The sequence below is a fragment of the Oncorhynchus nerka genome, linkage group LG28 (genome assembly GCF_034236695.1).
Source record: "Oncorhynchus nerka isolate Pitt River linkage group LG28, Oner_Uvic_2.0, whole genome shotgun sequence".
In the NCBI taxonomy this organism is placed as follows: Eukaryota; Metazoa; Chordata; class Actinopteri; order Salmoniformes; family Salmonidae; genus Oncorhynchus; species Oncorhynchus nerka.
Genome location: NC_088423.1, coordinates 26518679 through 26541413, shown reverse-complemented (window position 1 = coordinate 26541413; position 22735 = coordinate 26518679). Strand labels below are relative to the sequence as shown.

The 22735-nt window shown below is 44.5% G+C and overlaps 1 protein-coding gene across 5 annotated transcripts; it reads left to right on the top strand.

The window, feature by feature from the left end:
• Positions 1–20995, top strand: LOC115113063 (SMC5-SMC6 complex localization factor protein 2-like). Of its 5 annotated transcripts, XM_065012732.1 has the most exons (17): positions 1–170; positions 1358–1395; positions 2852–2983; positions 3499–4034; positions 5159–5216; positions 5676–5838; positions 7924–9526; positions 9882–9961; positions 10209–10331; positions 10510–10677; positions 10795–10897; positions 11089–11318; positions 11401–11665; positions 12845–13165; positions 13487–13651; positions 13813–13881; positions 18499–20995. In XM_065012732.1, exons 4-17 carry the CDS (start codon positions 3573–3575, stop codon positions 19183–19185), a joined length of 4497 nt encoding a protein of 1498 aa, XP_064868804.1. In that variant the 5' UTR covers positions 1–170; positions 1358–1395; positions 2852–2983; positions 3499–3572; the 3' UTR covers positions 19186–20995. The 5 variants fall into 5 exon arrangements, with proteins under 5 accessions (XP_064868804.1, XP_029496141.1, XP_029496137.2 ...); XM_029640281.2 differs by lacking the exon at positions 2852–2983 and having other exon boundaries at positions 8782–9526; XM_029640277.2 differs by lacking the exon at positions 2852–2983.
• The last annotated feature ends 1740 nt before the right edge of the window (positions 20996–22735 follow it).

The following is a 22735-nucleotide window of genomic DNA, read 5'->3' as shown; positions in this document are numbered from 1 at the left end:
ATTAACGAAAATGGCGGGTATCATAACAACTTCACTGCAGGCGGGAGAGTGAAAGGAAGTAAAGTATCAGTATTGATAGAATGATACGGAAACAAATACATAGCGAAGTCAATTTAAATGTTAACTTGTTCTGTCATAATGAGAAAAATACAATCTGAAGGAAATGGGAGGTAAGAAACTAACTGCGTTCCAGAAGATATAGCTAGCTAAATAATGCTAGCTAACGCTACCTAAGATTGTTTATAACTAACAAAAGATATACCACTAACTGTCCTTACCAATGGGAGCACATGAATGATAGTGGGCAGAACAAGCAAGCTGGTGGGCAGAGCCAAGCACGAGCTAGCGAGATCCTATTGGGGCGTTGCACATTTCCGTTAGGGAACGCCTACTCTGATGTGTGCGTGTGCAATAATCCAATTGGAACGTGCACTCCTAAACAACGCACTTTTTATACAATTTGGCAAAGGGTAAAGTCTACTAAATTTAGCACATTGTGTTTGTAACAGGTAGTTTTGGTTAGAGAAAAACTGTATCGAGATCAAATGTTTCATCGATGATAACATTCGTAGGACGGCCAAAATTAATTTCTGCCACTGGTCTTCCTTAGTGGAAACGTCAACCGGATGCTTCAGATTTATACATCCGGTGAAACATCTGTCTCATTGTTCTATCTGTGACGGTATTGTGCAACATAAACTAACCATTGTGAGCTTGTCGAAACTTTTTGACTTGTTAGTAATAACTAGTAATTACTAGCTTTGTAAGTTAGTCATCTCACATACAGATGTGTAACCTAGCTAGCTAGATGTTCCTGGCGGAAGTCTAATTAACATTGGGATCTATCTAACGTCACCTAGCTAGTGGAGTGCTAGCTAGCTACAGTAGATAGCAATATATTACAAGTCGACAGAATATTTTGTTGCTAGAGTAGCAAGCTAAAAACCCAAACGTGTTGCGTTGTAGACGATTTTTTTAAATGCTAAGACTAAGTTAACGAGTGAGACACATTGCTTTGTAGACTTAATGTGTTATTGTCAATTAGGCCAAACTAGCCAACTTACTATTAGTATCCTAGTTAATGCACAAGTATGTGAGCGAGACAGGTTTGACAGGTGTAACCCATCTACTTCAGTATAGGTCGTCATTGTAAATAAGAATTTGTTCTTAACTGACTTGCTTAGTTAAATAAAGGTTAGATAAAAAATGAAATACTTTGCCACGGTCAGGTTGCTCTTTCCATTGTATGAATGACTTGTATGCCATTTTCAATGTTTAATTGACTAAAATACAGCATAATGTTGAACCTGACTTTTTGGGGAATAATTTCTTGACTGACTTTTGTCTGTTGTTACAGATCAATTGCAGACTACTTGTCTCCAAAAGGCAGTATTGGTGAGTTTCAGATCTTGACACAACTGATGAAACAACACTGAACTCAGGCAACCTATCTATATACAAACACATGATTTCACTACACGTAGATAACTGTGGTGCCTGCTGCTTCGTATGGCTGCCTCAGGCATTGTCACATGCTAATGTAACGGAGTGAGATTGTACTTACAGTTGAAGTCAGAAGTTTACATAAACTTAGGTTGGAATCATTAAAACTAGTTTTTCAACCACTCCAAAAATGTCTTGTTAACAAACTATAGTTTTGGCAAGTCAGTTAGGACATTTACTTTGTGCTTGACACAAGTCATTTTTCCAACAATTGTTTACAGACAAATTATTTCACTTTTAATTCACTGTGCAAAAAGTGCAAATCAATCTCAGAACAACAGCAAAGGACCTTGTGAAGATGCTGGAGGAAACGGGTACAAAAGTATCTATATCCACAGTAAAACAAGTCCTATATTGACATAACCTGAAAGGCTGCTCAGCAAGGAAGAAGCCACTGCTCCATAAAAATAGCCAGACTACAGTTTGCAACTGCACATGGGGACAAAGATTGTACTTTTTGGAGAAATGTCCTCTGGTCTGATGAAACAAAAATAGAACTGTTTGGCCATAATGACCATTGTTATGTTTGGACAAAGGGGGAGGCTTGCAAGCTGAAGAACACCATCCCAACCGTGAAGCACGGGGGTGACAGCTTCATGTTGTTCGGATGCTTTGCTGCAGAAGGGCCTGGTGAACTTCCCAAAATAGGTGGCATCAAGAGGATGGAAAATTACGTGGATATATTGAAGCAACATCTCAAGACATCAGTCAGGAAGTTAAAGCTTGGTTGCAAATGGGTCTTCCAAATGGACAATGACCCCAAGCATACTTCCAAAGTTGTGGCAAAATGGCTTAAGGACAACAAAGTCAAGGTATTGGAGTGGCCATCACAAAGCCCTGACCTCAATCCTATAGAAAATTAGTGTGCAGAATGGAAAAAGCGTGTGCGAGCAAGGAGGCCTACAAACCTGACTCAGTTACACCAGCTCTGTCAGGAGGAATGGGCCAAAATTCCCCCCAACTTATTGTGGGAAGCTTGTGGAAGGCGACACAAAACGTTTGATCCAAGTTAAACAATTTAAAGGCAATGCTACCAAATACTAATTGAGTGTATGTAAACTTCTGACCCATTGGGAATGTGATGAATGAAATAAAAGCTGAAATAAATCATTCTCTACTATTATTCTGACATTTCACATTCTTAAAATGAAGTGGTGATCCTAATTGACCTAAGACAGGGAATTTTTACTAGGATTAAATGTCAGGAATTGTGAAACTGAGTTTAAATGTATTTGGCTAAGGTGTATGTAAATTTCAGACTTCAGCTGTATATACAATCTTTTATTTTACCTTTATTTAACTAGGCAAGTCAGTTAAGAACAAATTCTTATTTTCAATGACTGCCTAGGAACAGTGGGTTAACTGCCTGTTCAGGGGCAGAACGACAGATTTGTACCTTGTCAGCTCGGGGATTTGAACTTGCAACCTTCCGGTTACTAGTCCAACGCTCTAACCACTAGGCTACCCTGCACCAATGCAGGTGAGAAACAGATAATGTTTTTTTTTTTATTATTGGGTTGTGACTTGGAGCAATAACAGGCTACAGCATAATGCTTCATTGTTGTGTCATTTGGTGTTATGGTTACACTAACCCTTGAACTGCGTCAAAACCCTGGCTGCTTCTGCGTGGTGTCTGTTTCTTTGTCTGGCTTTGTGGATTTTGTTTGACACCTTGGCACAATAACCATAAACTATATAGCTTACATTATTATTCTGGGCTCAAACTCAGAACTATTACTTGCTCACTTTCCCTGTATTCTGAAAATACTTGATTTGAGTTATTATTAACCAATTTATGCTATCTTGTTGCCCTTCGTATAGTGGTGGGCCACAAAATGCTTTGGGGCTGTTAACCTGCATTAATACAGTGTACGTTTTTCTTTTGAGCAAACTTGTGGTGCACTGGGAGGGGATGGTTCATCCATATAGTGCTGGGTTATATCTCTGCTGGTTTATTTGCTTACACCTGTGTCGTTCTTCCTCCTGTGTTTGCAGTCAAAGATGTCATCCCTCTAGGGTTGCCTGGTCCCAAACCCTCCCCGGCCGCCTCCTACCTCCAGGTGACCCCCATGAAACCCTCTCAGCCCCGCGGATGCCTGTCCAACCCGAACACGCACCCCCTGCCAAAACGATTGCCACCCTTGACAAGCCCAGGACTGGACCCAGTGAGGGCCAAGCCCTCTCCTGGACCTCACCCTCCCCAACTGCCAGGGGTGCACCACCGAGCTCCTGGGGGTGGAGGTGGGGATGAAGCCAAGGATGGCAAGGCCAACTTAACAAACCCCATCACCAGGAAGATAAAGACTTCCCACAGCCCTGTGACCCCTAACCCCTCTAGGAGTATAACCTTGGACCCTAGGGTTGGTACGGGAACAGGCATCAGTGATGTTGGGAGCTCTAGCGCTCTGTTTACTGCTGGCTTGCCCCTCCAGTCTACCCCCCAGTACACAGCAGGTGACGACAGGAAGGACACAATGAAGAACGGTTGTCCACTGTCACACACCATGTGTAGCCCTGTCAATCCACAGCAGGTAGATGGATAAAGATCTATATTGATCCCGAAACGTGGTGTCAGCAGCAGATACAAACACAGACCATAATCTAAACTCTCACATTACACAGTTCAATAATTACAATTCAATAATAAGGTTTCCATCCAACCTTTTTCATGTGGAATAAAAAACATTCACGACAGACTTGATGGAAACAGCACATTTGTCGATAAACTTTCCAAATGTTGATAAAACAAAATACGCTATACAAGGTGGGATCTTTTTGTGAAATGGAGGTGGAAACTCCTTTATGCACTAATATTGATGTAATAACCATCATATCGAAGTAAATTTGGAGTTGGGCAATGACATGTCTGGTCCTCCCTCTACGACTTGGGAAAGCATGCAGTTTATTAGGCTACAGATAAAATAAGTTATGATGAACTTCACAGGGTGGTGAAAGTGCACAGTGATGAGCTTGGTGCTCCTTGTCAATAAATATGAAGTCTTATTCTGGTGACCTGACGATGCTTGTCTGCCGTTTGACAAATAAAAATAATCTCATGTTGGCAACCTACCCGCACTGTATCTGCAAGCTGTTGGCTAGGGGTTCCCAAAATGTTTCACCCAGGTCCCCCTTCCAGCATTGGGGAACATCCAGCACCCCACATCTATTTCTATGGGCACAAGCACTGTTCATGACACACTGTGCCCCCCAGTCTGGGAACCACTGGGTTAGAGAGCACCTATCAAGACCAGAGTGGGCACCTTTGCTATATAACTCAACATTTGTTTTGACAAATGCGATGGAAACCCATTTAACTTGTATATTTTATTTAACTGCAGAAGTTATTTTATGTGCACTACGTCGTCACGCATAGCCTTTTTATCGGCAACAAGTCAATTGGATGGAAACATCTCTATTGGAAAAATGTGACTATTGGTTTTAATGCAGATTTGAGAATATTTGCGTGCAATCTGTCACCATTTGGAGGGAAATCCATCTACTGATGTTGATATTGGCTCAGTTGGTAGAGCATGGTGCCTAAAACGCCAGGGTTGTGGGTTCGATACCCACAGGGGACCAGTACAAAAATGTAGGCACTCACACCTGTAAGTCGCTCTGTATAATATAAATGACTAATATGTTTGTTTTTCCGCAGAGTGGTGGTTCCCTGGACAACCGAGGAACCACTCAAACTAGCAAACTGTTCACTCCAGGTACAAATTATACCTAACTTATGTAAAATAACAAGCACATCCTAGACCTCTTAGTTTAGATTGCTGAATAGATTACTGAACCTGTGTAAATGTAGTCTATAAACAAATCAGTAGGGTAACCATCTCCAAATGATGTTTCAATGTTGTTTTTATACAGTAACAATGCTGATGCAGACAAGTATAGTAGTTTCTGATGCCCCTCCATGTAAATTCTGGCTAACTTCGCATGAAGTGCAGCAGTTAGCTGATGCAAAAATAGAGTTGTAATCTAGTGGGACTCTGTTTTATTGTAATGTGTGTTAAATGACTTTTTCCCCTCGTTTTATGAAAAATGTAATTTTAACGTTTTCACATCTATTGAAGGGCCTTTCTAGAACCCACTTACTCATTCTATAGTATTTTACTTTTTGAACTATTCGAGTTGTTGTTTTTGATGCTGCTGCTGCTTTCTCCCACCAGTAGGCACCAAATCCCTGTCGCAGAAGAGGGGTAGAAACCCAGACTTGGAGGAGAGAACGAAAGGGGAGGAAATGGCCAATAAGAAACTGCGTCCGGAGGACTATAGGCCAAACTCAAGCCCCGCCCCTATCTGTACCAGTCACCCACCCTATGGAACAGCCAGGTGAGAAGGGTAGACATTCAACACAACGTGGACCCTCTCTTTCTAAAATTATCCACTGAAATTGTTGCAACCCCTATTACTAGCCTATTCAACCTCTCTGAGATCCCCGAAGTTTGGAAAGCTGCCGCGCTCATCCCCCTCTTCAAAGGGGAAGACACTCTAGACCCAAACTGTTATAGACCTATATCCATCTTGCCCTGCCCTTTTTAAAATCTTTGAAAGCCAAGATAATAAACAGATCACCGACCATTTCGAATCCCACTGTACCTTCTCCACTATGCAATTTGGTTTCCGAGCTGGTCATGGGTGAACCTCAGCCACGCTCAAGGTACTAAACGATATCATAACTGCCATCGATAAAAGACCGTACTGTGCAGCCGTCTTCATCGACATGACCAAGGCTTTCGACTAGTCAATCACCGCATTGTTATCGGCAGACTCAATAGCCTTGGCTTCTCAAATGACTGCCTCGCCTGGTTCATCAACTACTTCTCAGATAGAATTCAGTGTGTCAAATCGGAGGGCCTGTTGTCCGGTCCTCTGGCAGTCTATGGGCGTGCCACAGGGTTCAATTCTCGGGCCGACTCCTTTTCTCTGTATAGATCAATGTTGCTCTTGCTGCTGGTGATTCTCTGATCCACCTCTACGCAGACGACACCATTCTGTATACATCTGGCCCTTCTTTGGACACTGTGTTAACAAACCTCCAAATGAGCTTCAGTGCCACACAACACTCCTTCCGTGGTCTCCAACTGCTTTTAAATGCTAGTAAAACTGTGCATGCTCTTCAACCGATTGCTGCCCACACCCTCCCGCCCGACTAGCATCACTACTCTGGACGGTTCTGACCTAGAATATGTGGACAACTACAAATACCTAGGTGTCTGGTTAGACTGTAAACTCTCCAGACTCACATTAAGCATCTTCAATCCAAAATTACATCTAGAATCGGCTTCCTATTTTGCAACAAAGCCTCACACGCCAAACAAAACTGTCTATCCTACCGATCCTTGACTTCGGCGATGTCATTTACAAAATATCCCCCAACACTCTACCCAGCAAACTGGATGTAGTCTATCACAGTGCCATCCATTTGATCACCAACGTCCCATATACTACCCACCACTGCGACTTGTACGCTCTCGTTGGCTGGCCCTCACTACATATCCGTCGCCAAACCCACTGGCTCCAGGTCATCTATAAGTCTTTGCTAGGTGAAGCCCCGCCTTATCTCAGCTCACTGGTCACCATAGCAACACCCACCTGTAGGACGCACTCCAGCAGGTATATTGCACTGGTCATCCCCAAATCCAACACTTCCTTTGGCTGCCAATGACTGGAAAGAATTGCAAAAATCTCTGAAGCTGGAGTCTTATATCTCCCTGTCTAACTTTAAGCATCAGCTGTACACAGCCAATCTGTAAATAGCACACCCGACTACCTCATCCCCATATTATTACTTACCCTCTTGCTCTTTTGCACCCTAGTATCTCTACTTGCACATCATCATCTGCACATCTATCACTCCAGTATTAATGCTAAATTGTAATTATTTTCGCCTCTATGGCCTATTTATTGCCTTACCCCTCTACTCTTCTACATTTGCAAACACTACATAGACTTTTCTATTTTTCTTTTCTTTTGTGTTATTGACTGTACGCTTGTTTGTGTAACTCTGTTGTTTTTGTCGCACTGCTTGGCTTTATCTTGGCCAGGTTGCAGTTGTAAATGAGAACTTGTTCTCAACTGGCCTACCTGGTTAAATAAAGGTGAAATAAACATTTTAAAAACTTGATTTGTCCCCATTGGGCAATTACTATTAGGGTTAACTTTGCATGAAGTGTACTTGCTGAAAATTGCTACAGAAAGACAGACAATGGAGTAAGCCAACCTTATATTTTGGGTTCTGATAAGTTAGATAATTGTACTATCTAGGCTCATAAGGCATTTCAAAGTTATTTTTTTACATGAATCAATCAATATATCAATTGAAATAATGATTGAAAAGCTGTAAATCTTGCTGATTGTGATATTTAGTCTGGTTTGCGATGGCTAAATGCTCTGTTGTAAATACCACCCCCCCAGCCCATCCTACCTGAAGAAAGTCTTCATGAAAAACAGTCTGAACTCAGGTCCTATTCTGAGTTTGAAGGAGCGTCTCACCCCTAAGAAGACGGAGGGAGGGATGGCGAGAGGGATGGAGATTGTTCCTACTTCTCCACTCTCTTCACCCAAGCCTGCGAGGCAGGTCTTTAACAACCGAGGACAACCACCATGCAGGAACAGTGTGAGGGAGAATAGCAATCCTCAGTGTAGATACAGTGGAATGAATCACCAATCTGTCAACCCTCAATCTGTTTATAGTGGTAGTAATCTCCAATCCGGTCACCCAGCGAACTTGCCTGTCAAAAGTGCTAGTAGAGGAGAATGCAGCAGAGGGAAAGAGGGCAGAGCAAGAGCGCCAGAGAGTAGAGGAAGAGAACCGACAGGTCGCACCGACAGAAGAACCCCCAAAACTGTCTCGAGGTCTCACAGCTCATACTCCAACTGCTCTAGTTCTCTGCGCCATCTTGGATTGGCACAGAACCGAAACGTCACTCGCCCCCGGGGAATGTCGGCCTTGTCGGATGACCTGAATGACCTTTTCACTCCTGACCCCATAACCTCTAGCCTGTCGAGAGCAGCGATGACCTTTTCCTCCAGTCCCCAGAGAGGAGACGGGTCGCCCTCTGTACACAAGATTCTTGTGTCTGGTGTGTCGGCTACAGTCTGTGGTGCTTCTAAAAGACTGCAGCCCACCTCTGTAACAAGCCCCAGAGAAATCCCCCAAATCTCCCCCTCGGAGCGAATCTCTGGCCCCAATATCTTTCCCTGTAAGGTAGCGGCAGTGGACCCCTCTAAACTACTCCTGGGCCCTAACATCTACTCTCCCTCTTTTTTAAGGCTGGAGTCGTGCGGGACTGACTTGACTAAATTAAAGACCGCCTCGTACAGGACCATCACCTGCACTTCCTCAGGGAAGCCATCATCCCCTAAGGTTGAGTCTGTTACGATGGAGGATGTCGCATCCAAACTGAAAACGAGTCCTACTTTTCCCGCTGTGAGACGGTTTGCGGATGAGTCTGTTAAGACAGAGGCAGGACCCAGATCTCCTGGTATTCCTTCAGCGGGCTTGGCGTCACCTATGGATGAGCATGCCAACCTCAAGAATGAGTCTTCCGCCCTGAAAACTATCCCCCTCTCAGCCTCCGCAAAGTCCTCATCCTTGTGTAAGGACGAGTCGTTTAACATGGGGACTGCAGACTTCAAAGCCAGCACCAGCTCTCCCTTCCTCACTTCTCCCACCTCACGATTGGACCGAAAAGGAAAGGAGGGTGAAAAGAGGAAGGAAGGAGACCAGAAGAGTTTATCATTCCTCGAGGAAGGAGAAAAAAGAAGCAAGATGGACAATCCCCAGAAAAGTCTGATATTTCTGGAGGAGGACCCTCTGGATGTGGAGCTGGGCCTAGGCCTCGACCTGGGTCTAGAGTTGGAGCTATCTCAGGCCAGCAGCAGCAGCAGCAGTGAGGACGAGCTGCCATCCCTGCAGCAGATCCTGGACCGTACCGCCCGCCCCCCAGACACCCCAGAGAAAGGAACCTTCACTGCACCCAGCACCCCTGTTGGGCCCCGACACCACAGCCAGCTGGTAAAATGCTACTTTCTTAGGGCTGTGTTCCAAATGGTGTCCCTATGGACCCTGGTCAAAAGTAATGCTCTATGTGGGGAATGGGGTGCCATTTGGGACTCAAGATTATTGTTTAAATGTGTATTTACTCATTGTAATTTTCCAGTTTTGAAGTAGGCTTAAATGTGCAGTATAGCAACAATGTAGCAGCTACTTTCTAGCATGTCGTTTGGTTGTGTTTCGTTAACCTACAGTAGAGGTGCAGAAAAATAGTGGACTACATATCCCAAGTCGTCACTAACAATATTACAGTGTGTTACACTAGTATGAACTCGGTCTAAATGAGGTGATGACGTTTGTGTGTTCTCTCTGGCAGCCTGTGGCGTCTAAAGCCAAACCCGCGAGTTACAGGAACAACCTGGACGAGATGCTGAAGGAAAAGGAGAGCATTCAAAGGTATTGCTTTATCATACCTGACTATTATTGGTGCTATTTTCTCCATGTGGGTCAAGGTGATGGCAAAATCACTGCATTGCTTTAAAATGACAACGTGACATGACATTGTTCTGCCCTTGTCTCCACCCCCCCACCCCCCTTGTTTAAGGAGATGTAGAGGTCTCTGCATTGCTTCAACAAGACTTATATGTCATATCGTATGCGTACTATGTCATAATGTGTGCAATGTCATGGTTATTCCCCTAAGGTCTAAGGAGATGGAGACCAAGCTGCGTCTGTCCTGTGAGGAGAACCTGCTGAGACTGGCGGAGGAGGAGGAGGAGGATGAGAGCGCAGAGAACATGGAGGCGGCCATCTCCCACCAGCAGAGGTAACAGCACATACGCTTAACACACACACACTTAAATGCAGAGTAGGAGAGCACCGAGAACATAGAAGAGGCCATTTCACACAAACAAAAGTAACAACAGAGGAGGCACGACAACAACAGTTTGGAGACCACTGGGAAAGGGTGAAATGACCACAATTCCACATTCTTCTCCGCCCAGGGAGTTCCTGCAGCGTTTCTCGGTGGTGTCCAGTGCCATCCGAGACCTGCACCCCGGCGAAGCGATGTTTAGCCTGGACAACTTTGGCCGTCTTTTCAGCCAACACACACTGCAGCTGAGACACTGTAACGTCTCCCCTCGAGACACCGCACAGAAAACACTACTCTGGTAAGACTTTTTGTGTGAGTGAACAGGCTGAAAGAGAGGCAGTTCAATGTTTAGTTCTAACCTCTCTTGCTCCCATCACCCTCATTTTCTCTCTCCCTCCCCCTTGGTATCTCGCAGGTCCACTCCAGACCAGTTCAGGTCCCATGTCAGTTCCGAGCTGATCCAGAGAGCCTACCGCTCCTCCCCCTGCCCTCCCCAGGTGGCCCGGTGGCTCTTCCAGGTACTATTCCACACCCCCTTTTACAAATAGATTTGTTTGAATAATTGCTTGAATTAAATGTGCCAATGGATGGATCTGTCTTTCTCTCTCTCGTGGTATGCAATGTGTTTTTAGGGGAGGGGGGTTAATCAAATGAGGATGGCTTATTAAAGAAAGACTTCTGACTATCTATCTCTCCCTCCCTCCTGTAGATGGTGTCAGTCCACTCAGACAAGCTGACCTGTCATCAGGTACTAAAGGCCCTTAAAGATATTGCCTGCTCCGCTGCTGAACACATGATGCTGAATAAGAATGAGCGCTTTGAGGTGTGGGTGCCCAGTGTTGGAGACGTGACCCTGGTCTTCATGAACATGGGGGTTCCCTTCGTCACCCTGTTCCCCCTGGAGAACCTACAACCCCCCTTCACTGAAGGAGACCTGCTGTAAGCATGTGTCAATATAAATTTTGTTCATAAAAATGTGATGATAGACTGATAATAACTACCTGTGTGTTTGTCTGTGTAGAGAGGGCTTCCAGATCAGCACAGAGAGCCTGTCCAGTAAGCAGGAGCTCAGCACTTTCCCTGAACACAACTTTGATAGCGTCATCAAGTACCTGTCTCAATGTACGTCGTTGTGCCCGCGGGCCTACAGTGACGGAGAACTGTTGTTACTCCTGACGGTGGTGAGCAGAGTGGGCTTGGACACACAGCTCACCCTCCAGCCCACTGAGCACCTCCGCTCTCTACTGCGCAACCTGATCAGCAGCATCAGGGACTGGGACGTCATGGTCAGTCAACCTTTCATTTCTTTCTCCTGCGTGGTCCAGTAGAAAACAGTCATGTATAACCCCGATGGTTGTGGGTTCAGTCCCCGCCTCAGCCTTTCAAACTTAATCTCCGACTTGCCTGTGTCCGCCGTCTAATTAAGCGCAACAATACTTAAAGGGCAATTCCACCACTTTCCAAAATGTAATTCATTATTTCCAGCACCATACATGTGAAAACATCACATCTGTTTTGTAAAGATAAAGATTTCTATTCAATCGGTATCGCTGAAGTTCAGCGAATACTCGTACTTCCGTTATAAATAGTAGGCATTTTGGGAATGCAAAAATGTAATGTTTTTATCGTATGTCAAATTTAGATGTTTGAGTACTTTAAATTCCAGGATGTCATACTCATTTCGGCTTTTCATCTAATAGAATTTGGAGCACAATATGGAGGAATATAATTATTTCCAGACCCACGTGTGATTGGGACGGCAGGTAGTCTAGTGGTTAGAGCGTTGGGCCAGTAACCAAAAGGTTGCTGGATCGAATCCCTGAGCTGACAAGGTAAAAATGTTCTTCCCCTGAACAAGGCAATTATCCCACTGTTCCTAGGCCATCATTGTAAATAAGAATTTGTTCTTAACTGACTTGCTTAGTTTAATAAAGGTAAGCTGACAACAGCTGATAATCACAGGATGACGCGCTATACCTAAATGAACAAATGGCGGGAATCGAATGCAATTGCACATTTGACTCATTCTCAGAATGAATGAGCCTCGTATGTTATGTGTTGCTTACTGCTTTCAATTTAACTCCACAGTACGATGTAAGTGTTGTATGATAGCCTGTGTTGTATGATACACAGCATGTAGTTTCCGTAAGTAGTAGGCAAGACCGATTTCGGACGCTGACATTTTTAAAAATCCTACTCTATGATCATGTCTTCGAGGACTTGTTTAGGACCTGATCTTTTTCGCTGCTGAATGTAGACATGCACCATTTTGACAAAAGTAGACACTGGCGATTTAATACATGAGGTTGAAAAGGGAATTCCCCTCCTAAACCAAGACAATGTCAAAATGTTGTTCTTCTTTCTCTAGGTTGACCTTTCTTTCCTTCGCTAGGTAAACTCATGTCACTTTTGTGTGTGTTTTTTCTGCTGTCTCATGTTGATCTATGTCCTGTTTCATCCTGTAGCTGCCCAGGATCTGCATGTCGCTGATTGACCTGAGTGATGACCACCACAACCTGCGCTGGTTGGTCCAGCTACTGCCAGACAACATTCGCGGCAAGCAACTCAGGAGACACCTCAGTGTGTCGGCCATCTCCAAGCTGCTGAACATCAGATGCACTTACAGGCCCTCCAATACAGAGTTCCAGCTGTCAGACCTGCGTCGGTACCTCCCCCGCATGCGCCCATCCTCACTCCTCCGGGGCCTGGCCACCTTCAGGAGGAGTCAAAACGCACACAGAGAGAGGGAAGAGGAGGAAGAGGACTGTGCCTCTCTGGACCAGCAGGTCAGCAAAGGGTTATTTACCAGGGTATATAAGGGTCATTTTGCAACAGAAAATGTTTATGCAACAAAACACGTTTCTTATTGGACAAGTGCAGCAGCTAGTCACTCCCAGCTTAGGTTTGTTTGCTTCCTTCTGGTTCCTAATTAGTATACCCCTGTTGTTCATGTAAATCAGGAGTACTAGGGTTTTGTTCATTAGGGCAGACAATGAACAGTGATTTCAACAAAAATATTTTTTTATTGGGACCAATAATCCAAGTAGTCCCTCCCCGGTTCAGTCAGTGTACTTCTGCTTGATGCCTAATGAACATGTTGTTTTCAGGCTTACTACCTCTGCTACAGCCTCCTGGCCCTGGCTAACGAAGCCACCAACTTTGAGTTCTTCCCTCCGGAGCAGAAGAACCAGTTGTTGTTGCTATGTGCTGAGCTGGAGAAACACATCAAGTGTGACATCAGGGAGAGTGAGAAGATGCTGTACAGGAGTAAGGTATGTGGTCACTCCTTCCATATAGACATTTCAATGGATCTGTAACCCACATAAATGCATTAATGATATGATCTCTCTGGTTAAACTGCTCTTAACCCCCCTTCGCTCACTTCCTCTCTCTCCACTCTTTCTCGTCTTTCTTTCTCCCTCCCCCTCTCCAGGTGAAAGACTTTGTAGCCAGGATCTACACCAAGTGGCAGGTGCTGGTCCAGAGAACCAGGCCTCTCCAGGTAGACCATGGCATAACTACAGTACATAAAGACATAGCTAGAAGTGTTCTAAACTCAGCAAGAAAAGAAACATCCCTTTTTCAGGACCCTGTCCTTCAAAGAAAATTTGTAAAAATCCAAATCACTTCACAAATCTTCATTTGTAAAGGGTTGAAAAAGATTGTTTTCCATGCTTGTTCAATGAACCATAAACAATTAATGAACATACATACACCTGTCAAATCAAATCAAATTTTATTTGTCACATACACATGGTTAGCAGATGTTAATGCGAGTGTAGCGAAATGCTTGTGCTTCTAGTTCCGACAATGCAGTGATAACCAACAAGTATTCTAACTAACAATTCCAAAACTACTGTCTTATACACAGTGTAAGGGGATAAAGAATATGTACATAAGGATATATGAATGAGTGATGGTACAGAGCAGCATACAGTAGATGGTATCGAGTACAGTATATACAAATGAGATGAGTATGTAGACAAAGTAAACAAAGTGGCATAGTTAAAGTGGCTAGTGATACATGTATTACATAAGGATGCAGTCGATGATGTAGAGTACAGTATATACGTATGCATATGAGATGAATAATGTAGGGTAAGTAACATTATATAAGGTAGCATTGTTTAAAGTGGCTAGTGATATATTTACATCATTTCCCATCAAATCCCATTATTAAAGTGGCTGGAGTTGGGTCAGTGTCAATGACAGTGTGTTGGCAGCAGCCACTCAATGTTAGTGGTGGCTGTTTAACAGTCTGATGGCCTTGAGATAGAAGCTGTTTTTCAGTCTCTCGGTCCCAGCTTTGATGCACCTGTACTGACCTCGCCTTCTGGATGATAGCGGGGTGAACAGGCAGTGGTTCCGGTGGTTGATGTCCTTGATGATCTTTATGGCCTTCCTGTAACATCGGGTGGTGTAGGTGTCCTGGAGGGCAGGTAGTTTGCCCCCGGTGATGCATTGTGCAGACCTCACTACCCTCTGGAGAGCCTTACGGTTGAGGGCGGCGCAGTTGCCGTACCAGGCGGTGATACAGCCCGCCAGGATGCTCTCGATTGTGCATCTGTAGAAGTTTGTGAGTGCTTTTGGTGACAAGCCGAATTTCTTCAGCCTCCTGAGGTTGAAGAGGCGCTGCTGCTCCTTCTTCACGACGCTGTCAGTGTGAGTGGACCAATTCAGTTTGTCTGTGATGTGTATGCCGAGGAACTTAAAACTTGCTACCCTCTCCACTACTGTTCCATCGATGTGGATAGGGGGGTGTTCCCTCTGCTGTTTCCTGAAGTCCACAATCATCTCCTTAGTTTTGTTGACGTTGAGTGTGAGGTTATTTTCCTGACACCACACTCCGAGGGCCCTCACCTCCTCCCTGTAGGCCGTCTCGTCGTTGTTGGTAATCAAGCCTACCACTGTTGTGTCGTCCGCAAACTTGATGATTGAGTTGGAGGCGTGCGTGGCCACGCAGTCGTGGGTGAACAGGGAGTACAGGAGAGGGCTCAGAACGCACCCTTGTGGGGCCCCGTGTTGAGGATCAGCGGGAGGAGATGTTGTTGCCTACCCTCACCACCTGGGGGCGGCCCGTCAGGAAGTCCAGTACCCAGTTGCACAGGGCGGGGTCGAGACCCAGGGTCTCGAGCTTGATGACGAGCTTGGAGGGTACTATGGTGTTGAATGCCGAGCTGTAGTCGATGAACAGCATTCTCACATAGGTATTCCTCTTGTCCAGGTGGGTTAGGGCAGTGTGCAGTGTGGTTGAGATTGCATCGTCTGTGGACCTTTTTGGGCGGTAAGCAAATTGGAGTGGGTCTAGGGTGTCCGGTAGGGTGGAGGTGATATGGTCCTTGACTAGTCTCTCAAAGCACTTCATGATGACGGAAGTGAGTGCTACGGGGCGGTAGTCGTTTAGCTCAGTTACCTTAGCTTTCTTGGGAACAGGAACAATGGTGGCCCTCTTGAAGCATGTGGGAACAGCAGACTGGTATAGGGATTGATTGAATATGTCCGTAAACACACCGGCCAGCTGGTCTGCGCATGCTCTGAGGGCGCGGCTGGGGATGCCGTCTGGGCCTGCAACCTTGCGAGGGTTAACACGTTTAAATGTCTTACTCACCTCGGCTGCAGTGAAGGAGAGACCGCATGTTTTCGTTGCAGGCCGTGTCAGTGGCACTGTATTGTCCTCAAAGCGGGCAAAAAGTTATTTAGTCTGCCTGGGAGCAAGACATCCTGGTCCGTGACTGGGCTGGGTTTCTTCTTGTAGTCCGTGATTGACTGTAGACCCTGCCACATGCCTCTTGTGTCTGAGCCGTTGAATTGAGATTCTACTTTGTCTCTGTACTGACGCTTAGCTTGTTTAATAGCCTTGCGGAGGGAATAGCTGCACTGTTTGTATTCGGTCATGTTGCCAGACACCTTGCCCTGATTAAAAGCAGTGGTTCACGCTTTCAGTTTCACGCGAATGCTGCCATCAATCCACGGTTTCTGGTTAGGGAATGTTTTTATCGTTGCTATGGGAACGACATCTTCAACGCACGTTCTAATGAACTCGCACACCGAATCAGCGTATTCGTCAATATTTTTATCTGACGCAATACGAAACATGTCCCAGTCCACGTGATGGAAGCAGTCTTGGAGTGTGGAGTCAGCTTGGTCTGACCAGCGTTGGACAGACCTCAGCGTGGGAGCCTCTTGTTTAAGTTTCTGCCTGTAGGCAGGGATCAACAAAATGGAGTCGTGGTCAGCTTTTCCGAAAGGGGGGCGGGGCAGGGCCTTATATGCGTCGCGGAAGTTAGAGTAACAATGATCCAAGGTTTTACCACCCCTGGTTGCGCAATCGATATGCTGATAAAATTTAGGGAGTCTTGTTTTCAGATTAGCTTTGTTAAAATCCCCAGCTACAATGAATGCAGCCTCCGGATAAATGGTTTCCAGTTTGCAAAGAGTTAAATAAAGTTCGTTCAGAGCCATCGATGTGTCTGCTTGGGGGGGATATATACGGCTGTGATTATAATCGAAGAGAATTCTCTTGGAAGATAATGCGGTCTACATTTGATTGTGAGGAATTCTAAATCAGGTGAACAGAAGGATTTGAGTTCCTGTATGTTTCCTTCATCACACCATGTCTCGTTCGTCATGAGGCATACGCCCCCGCCACTCTTCTTACCAGAAAGATGTTTGTTTCTGTCGGCGCGATGCGTGGGAACGGTCATTAAGACATAACAGTTTAGACAGTAGGCAATTAATGTCACAGTTATGGAAACTTAGGACATTAAAGAGGCCTTTCTACTGACTCTGAAAATCACCAAAAGAAAGATGCCCAGGGTCTCTGCTCATATGTGTGAACGTGCCTTAGGCATGCTGCAAGGAGGCATGAGGACTGCAGATGTGGCCAGGGCAATAAATTGCAATGTCCGTACTGTGAGACGCCTTAGACAGCGCTAAAGGGAGACAGGATGGACAGCTGATCGTCCTCGCAGTGGCAGACCACGTGTAACAACACCTGCACAGGATCAGTACATGCAAACATCACAGCTGCGGGACAGTTACAGGATGGCAACAACAACAACCCGAGTTACACCAGGAACATACAATCCCTCCATCAGTGCTCAGACTGTCCGCAATAGGCTGAGAGAGGCTGGACTGAGAGCTTGTAGGCCTGTTGTAAGGCAGGTCCTCACCACACATCACCGGCAACAACGTCGCCTATGGGCACAAACCCACCGTCGCTGGACCAGACAGGACTGGCACAAAGTGCTCTTCACTGAATAGTCGCGGTTTGGTCTCACCAGGAGTGATGGTCGGATTCGCATTTATCGTCAAAGAAATGAGCTTCACTCTGAGGCCTGTACTCTGGAGCGGGATCGAGGTGGAGGGTCCGTCATGGTATGGAGAGGTGTTTCACAGCATCATCGGACTGAGCTTGTTGTCATTGCAGGCAATCTCAACGCTGTGCGTTACAGGGAAAACATCCTCCTCCCTGATGTGGTACCCTTCCTGCAGGCTCATCCTGACATGACCCTCCAGCATGACAATGCAACCAGCCATACTGCTCATTCTGGGCTAGGGCCATTCCCCCCAGAAATGTCCGGGAACTTGCAGGTTCCTTGGTGGGAGAGTGGGGTAACATCTCACAGCAAGAACTGGCCAATCTGGTGCAGTCCATGAGGAGGAGATGCGCTGTAGTACTTAATGCAGCTCGTGGCCACACAAGATACTGACTGTTACTTTTGATTTTGACCCCCCCCCTTTGTTCAGGGACACATTATCCAATTTCAGGTTAGTCACATGTCTATGGAACTTGTCAGTTTATGTCTCAGTTGTTGTATCTTATGTTCGTACAAATATTTACACATGTTAAGTTTGCTGAAAATAAACGCAGCCAAAATACTTGACAGTGGGAGGATGTTTCTTTTTTTTTGCTGAGTTTATATACTGCTAGGAAGTACTGCCAGGGTAAACTATGGTATCGCAGAGCTGTGTTTGGTTTAATTCTGTTTATTTATCATTGCAGAGAGAAACTGCTCTAATAATGTATGTTCCCTCCCTCCAGGGTAAGCTGTAGTAATTCATGTTTGATAGCAGTGTGATGTGTTTTATAGTAATGCAATGTTTCTGTTACCTCCAGGGTAAACTGTATGACTACTGGCAGCCTCTGCCTGAGGACGCAGTGAGCAGCAGCCAGGAGAGCAAACACTCCCACAGGGAGAGAGAAGAGGAGAGAGAGGATGAGGAGACAGTCATGGAGTTGGAAGGAAAAGGAGAAGACGAGGAGAGGATTGCAGAAAATGCTTTGTCCATGGAGGATGAAAGACGAGAGACACCGGAAAAATACTTGGCCATGGAGGGTGAAGAGGGGAAAGTGGTGAAAGGAGAAGAGGAGGATAAGGAGGAGAGGATTGCAGAAAATGCTTTGTCCATGGAGGATGAAGAGGGGAAAGTGGTGAAAGGAGAAGAGGAGGATAAGGGGGAGAGGATTGCAGAAAAGGCTTTGGCCATGGAGGATGAAAGAGGAGAGATGCCAGAAAAATACTTTGCCATGGAGAAGGAGATTCTAGAAGGGGATGAGAAGTTGCTGAAGATGGATGAGTTGGAAGAGGAGGAAGAGGAGCTGATGGAAATTACTTTAGAGGAGTCCGGTGAGGAACGAAAGATGGAGGAAAAATGGACAGTAGTCAAGGCGGAGGAGAGGGTCACAGAAAAAAGGGAAGCAGCAGCAGTGGAGGAGGGAAGGAAAGGACCGACTGAAGGAGAGACTGAGGAGAGGGGCAATTTAGAGAAAGATTCAGAGATGGAGGAGAAAGGTGAAGAATGAAGGGAGAGGAGACTGAGAGAAACCAGAGAAGAAGACTGCAACGGAAGACAACCCGGCTGCATCTATATATAATTGTACCGGTCTAGGCCAACTGTCATCTAGACTCTAGACTAAAGCTGAATCCAAAATGGCGCCCTATTCCCTTTTGACCAGAGAATAGGGTGCCATTAACCCAACTGTCTGCGTGTTTTTTCTCAGGTAAATCACTTCAAGTGAAGAAACGTTACATTATTAGTTTTTTTTCATGCACTTTGTTTCACAATGCAAAAGACAAATCCTATCTACAGAAACTGAGGCAGTTCTATTAATTCATTTTACTATTTGCACTTGTTTTCTATTTTTGTTTGCACTCGATTTGAAGTTATTTCTGTTTTTAGAACCGTTCGCTGACTGTGACCCCTCTGGTTATTTTTGTCACCCAACGTTAAACAGTTTGCATATATGACAATTGTTTTTGGTGTTCAGCAGCATTCGGCATGTTTTTTTTCCGACTGTTCAACCAAATTTTTCTTGTGGCAAGCTGAAGTTTGCTAGCCGAAGTCTATGCCCCTTCGTCTGTTATTGGTCAACAGTAGGGAGTCTTCAATGAAGTGTGTTGTCATTCAATTGCAGACTACTAGTTCATGGACATTTTTTCACTTGAGATATACTGTACCGATCATCTTGGATGAAAAGTTGCGCAACTAAGACCTCTGGAAAATTAATTACACATTTGAGTTATCTTAGATTCATTCGGACTAATTTGAGGAATGTACTGGCTATGGCGTCTTAAGAGTGACAAAAAGTAATATTGCCACCTTTATTCTCGTTTTTCAAATGAATGTATTCTAACGGAATATGCGAGCGCAGCTGTTCACTTCGCCTAGCCGAGTTCTGCTTGGAGCAAACCGAACCTATGAATGAGAACACCATAACTGGGCGCTGTTCCAATGAGTTAGCCAGCTAACTGCCCAAAATGTGTAAGAGAATTCATTTTTGCTAAATGTAGACTTAAAATGGATACAGTATATTTGACTCGACAACTTATACTGAAGAAAAAATTATAAATGCAATGTGTAAAGTGTTGGTCCCATGTTTCATGAGCTGAAATAAAAGATACCAGAAATGTTCCATACGTACAAAAAGCTTATTTCTTTCAAACTTTGTGCACAAATGTTTACATCCCTGTTAGTGAGCATTTCTCCTTTGCCAAGATAATTAATCCACCTGACAGGTGTGGCATATCAAGAAGCTGAGTAAACAGCATGATCATTACACAGGTGTACCTTGTGCTGGGGACACTAAAAGGCATCTTAAAACATGCAGTTTTGTCACAAAACACAATGCTACAGATGTTTCAAATTTTGATGGAGTGTGCAATTGGCATGCTGATTGCAGTTATGTCAACCAGAGCTTTTGTCAGAAAATGTTATGTTAATTTCAATTGACTGATTTCAAATTGTTGCATGTTGCGTTTATATTTTTATTCAGTAATGATAATGGCGGTCCGCAAACAAACATTAAAGGTGCATGCTGCTACCTACTTTACTGGAGTGTGTGATCGTTCACGGTTTACAACATTGGCTCCAAATTTCAAAATCCTCCTACCTAACTCAGTACTTCTGAGAAAATAAAAAAGAGCCATACTAACATCTTATAGACCCTGGCCCCATCCCCAAAATCCCATCCAACCTCAATGACCCTACACTTCAATCTTTCCCTCTCTTCAACAATCTAACATGTTATTTTTGCATTAATATGTGTCACATAACAATTTGCAAACAATGTAAAAAATAATATATCAGAGTTAATAAAGCCACATACAAACATGGTCTCTCTCCTTTGTTTTCTTTTTTGTTTTCTTAAGGCGGCTCCAAATGCAGGTGTTTCAGCCTAGTTCAGTGCTTTCAAATACGGAGCGTTGCGCCGTGATTGGCTCAGTGTTCTGTCACTCATGGGGACTACATCACTGCCAAGTGTAAGAGAAGACCTTGAAAATTCTCTCCCTTCGGGTGTTATATTAGAAGTGCCCATCCAAGAAGGCTCAAGGTCATTGGCCACATAAAATTACTTTAAATCATGTTATATGTAAAGTAGCTTTGATTGGACTGATCATGTCAACATACTAAGGTGGCAGGGTAGCCTAGTGGTTAGAGTGTTGGACTAGTAACTGGAAGGTTGCAAGTTCAAACCCCCAAGCTGACAAGGTCATTCTGCCCCTGAACAGGCATTTAACCCACTGTTCCTAGGCTGTCATTGAAAATAAGAATCTGTTCTTAACTGACTTTAAATAAAGGTAATACTTTCACAATCTTAGCTAATAGTCATCATCATGAATCAAGTCGACAATCTACTGGCAAATCCTTTTTAATCCTTGTCATATGAAGAGAAGTTATAGATAAAACATATTGGGTGCTCAAAGGCCATTGGACATAAACATTACACAAGTTGGGAATCGTAAATTCAACGAGTGGTTTGGAAGGAATCAGTGACTGGCTGTGTGGTCCCAAATCTGGGATTAAGGGGCTCTTTTCAAAGTTTAAAATTATAAACATTTAACATTAGCCATGCTGTCAATGAAGCATGATTTTTGCCACGCTCAAAACGACTAACTCGGAACTGTGAAAACTTGACTTCACTTCGGTGAGTTCAAAACAACTGGGAATTATCAAGCTCCAACTGGGAAAATATGTTTTGAACGGTCAACGAACTCGGAATTGTAAATCCAGCCTCCAGTTGTTTTGAAAGGATCATAAATCCAGAGAATGCCAGACTTTGATAACAACATTTTCCCACCAAGGACTGCCGTGTCACCTTCCTGTTCAAGGGAGCACAGCACAACAAGGTGAGTCCAAAAATGTATTGTATGCTGCTGCATAAATTATGTAATATGCCAGGGAGATACAGTGGGGCAAAAAAGTATTTAGTCAGCCACCAATTGTGAAAGTTCTCCCACTTAAAAAGATGAGAGAGGCCTGTAATTTTCATCATAGGTACACTTCAACTATGACAGACAAAATGAGAAGAAAAAAAATCCAGAAAATCACATTTCTTTTTATTTCTTGAATCACATTCCCCGTGGGTCAGAAGTTTACATACTAATTAAGTGTATTTGGTAGAAATGCCTTTAAATTATTTAACTTGGGTCAAACGTTTCGGGTAGCCTTCCACAAGCTTCCCACAATATGTTGGGTGAATTTTGGCCCATTCCTCCTGACAGAGCTGGTGTAACTTGAGTCAGATTTATAGGCCTCCTTGCTTGCACACACTTTTTCTGTTCTACCCACAAATTGTCTATAGAATTAAGGTCAGGGCTTTCTGATGGCCACTCCAATACTTTGACTTTGTTGTCCTTAAACCATATTGCCACAACTTTTGAAGTATGCTTGGGGTCATTGTCCATTTGGCAGACCCATTTGCGATCAAGCTTTAGCTTCCTGACTGATGTCTTGAGATGTTTCTTCAATATATCCACATAATATTCCTTCCTCATGATGCCATCTATTTTGTGAAGTGCACCAGTCCCTCCTGCAGCAAAGCACTACCACAACATGATGCTGCCACCCCCGTG

Coding starts and splice junctions, on each gene's coding strand:
- LOC115113063 (XM_029640277.2), top strand. CDS start 118: ATGTTAACTTGTTCTGTCATAATGAGAAAAATACAATCTGAAGGAAAT. Junction 171..1,357: donor CAATCTGAAGGAAATGGGAG/GTAAGAAACTAA, acceptor CTGTTGTTACAG/ATCAATTGCAGACTACTTGT. Junction 9,527..9,881: donor CCCGACACCACAGCCAGCTG/GTAAAATGCTAC, acceptor TCTCTCTGGCAG/CCTGTGGCGTCTAAAGCCAA.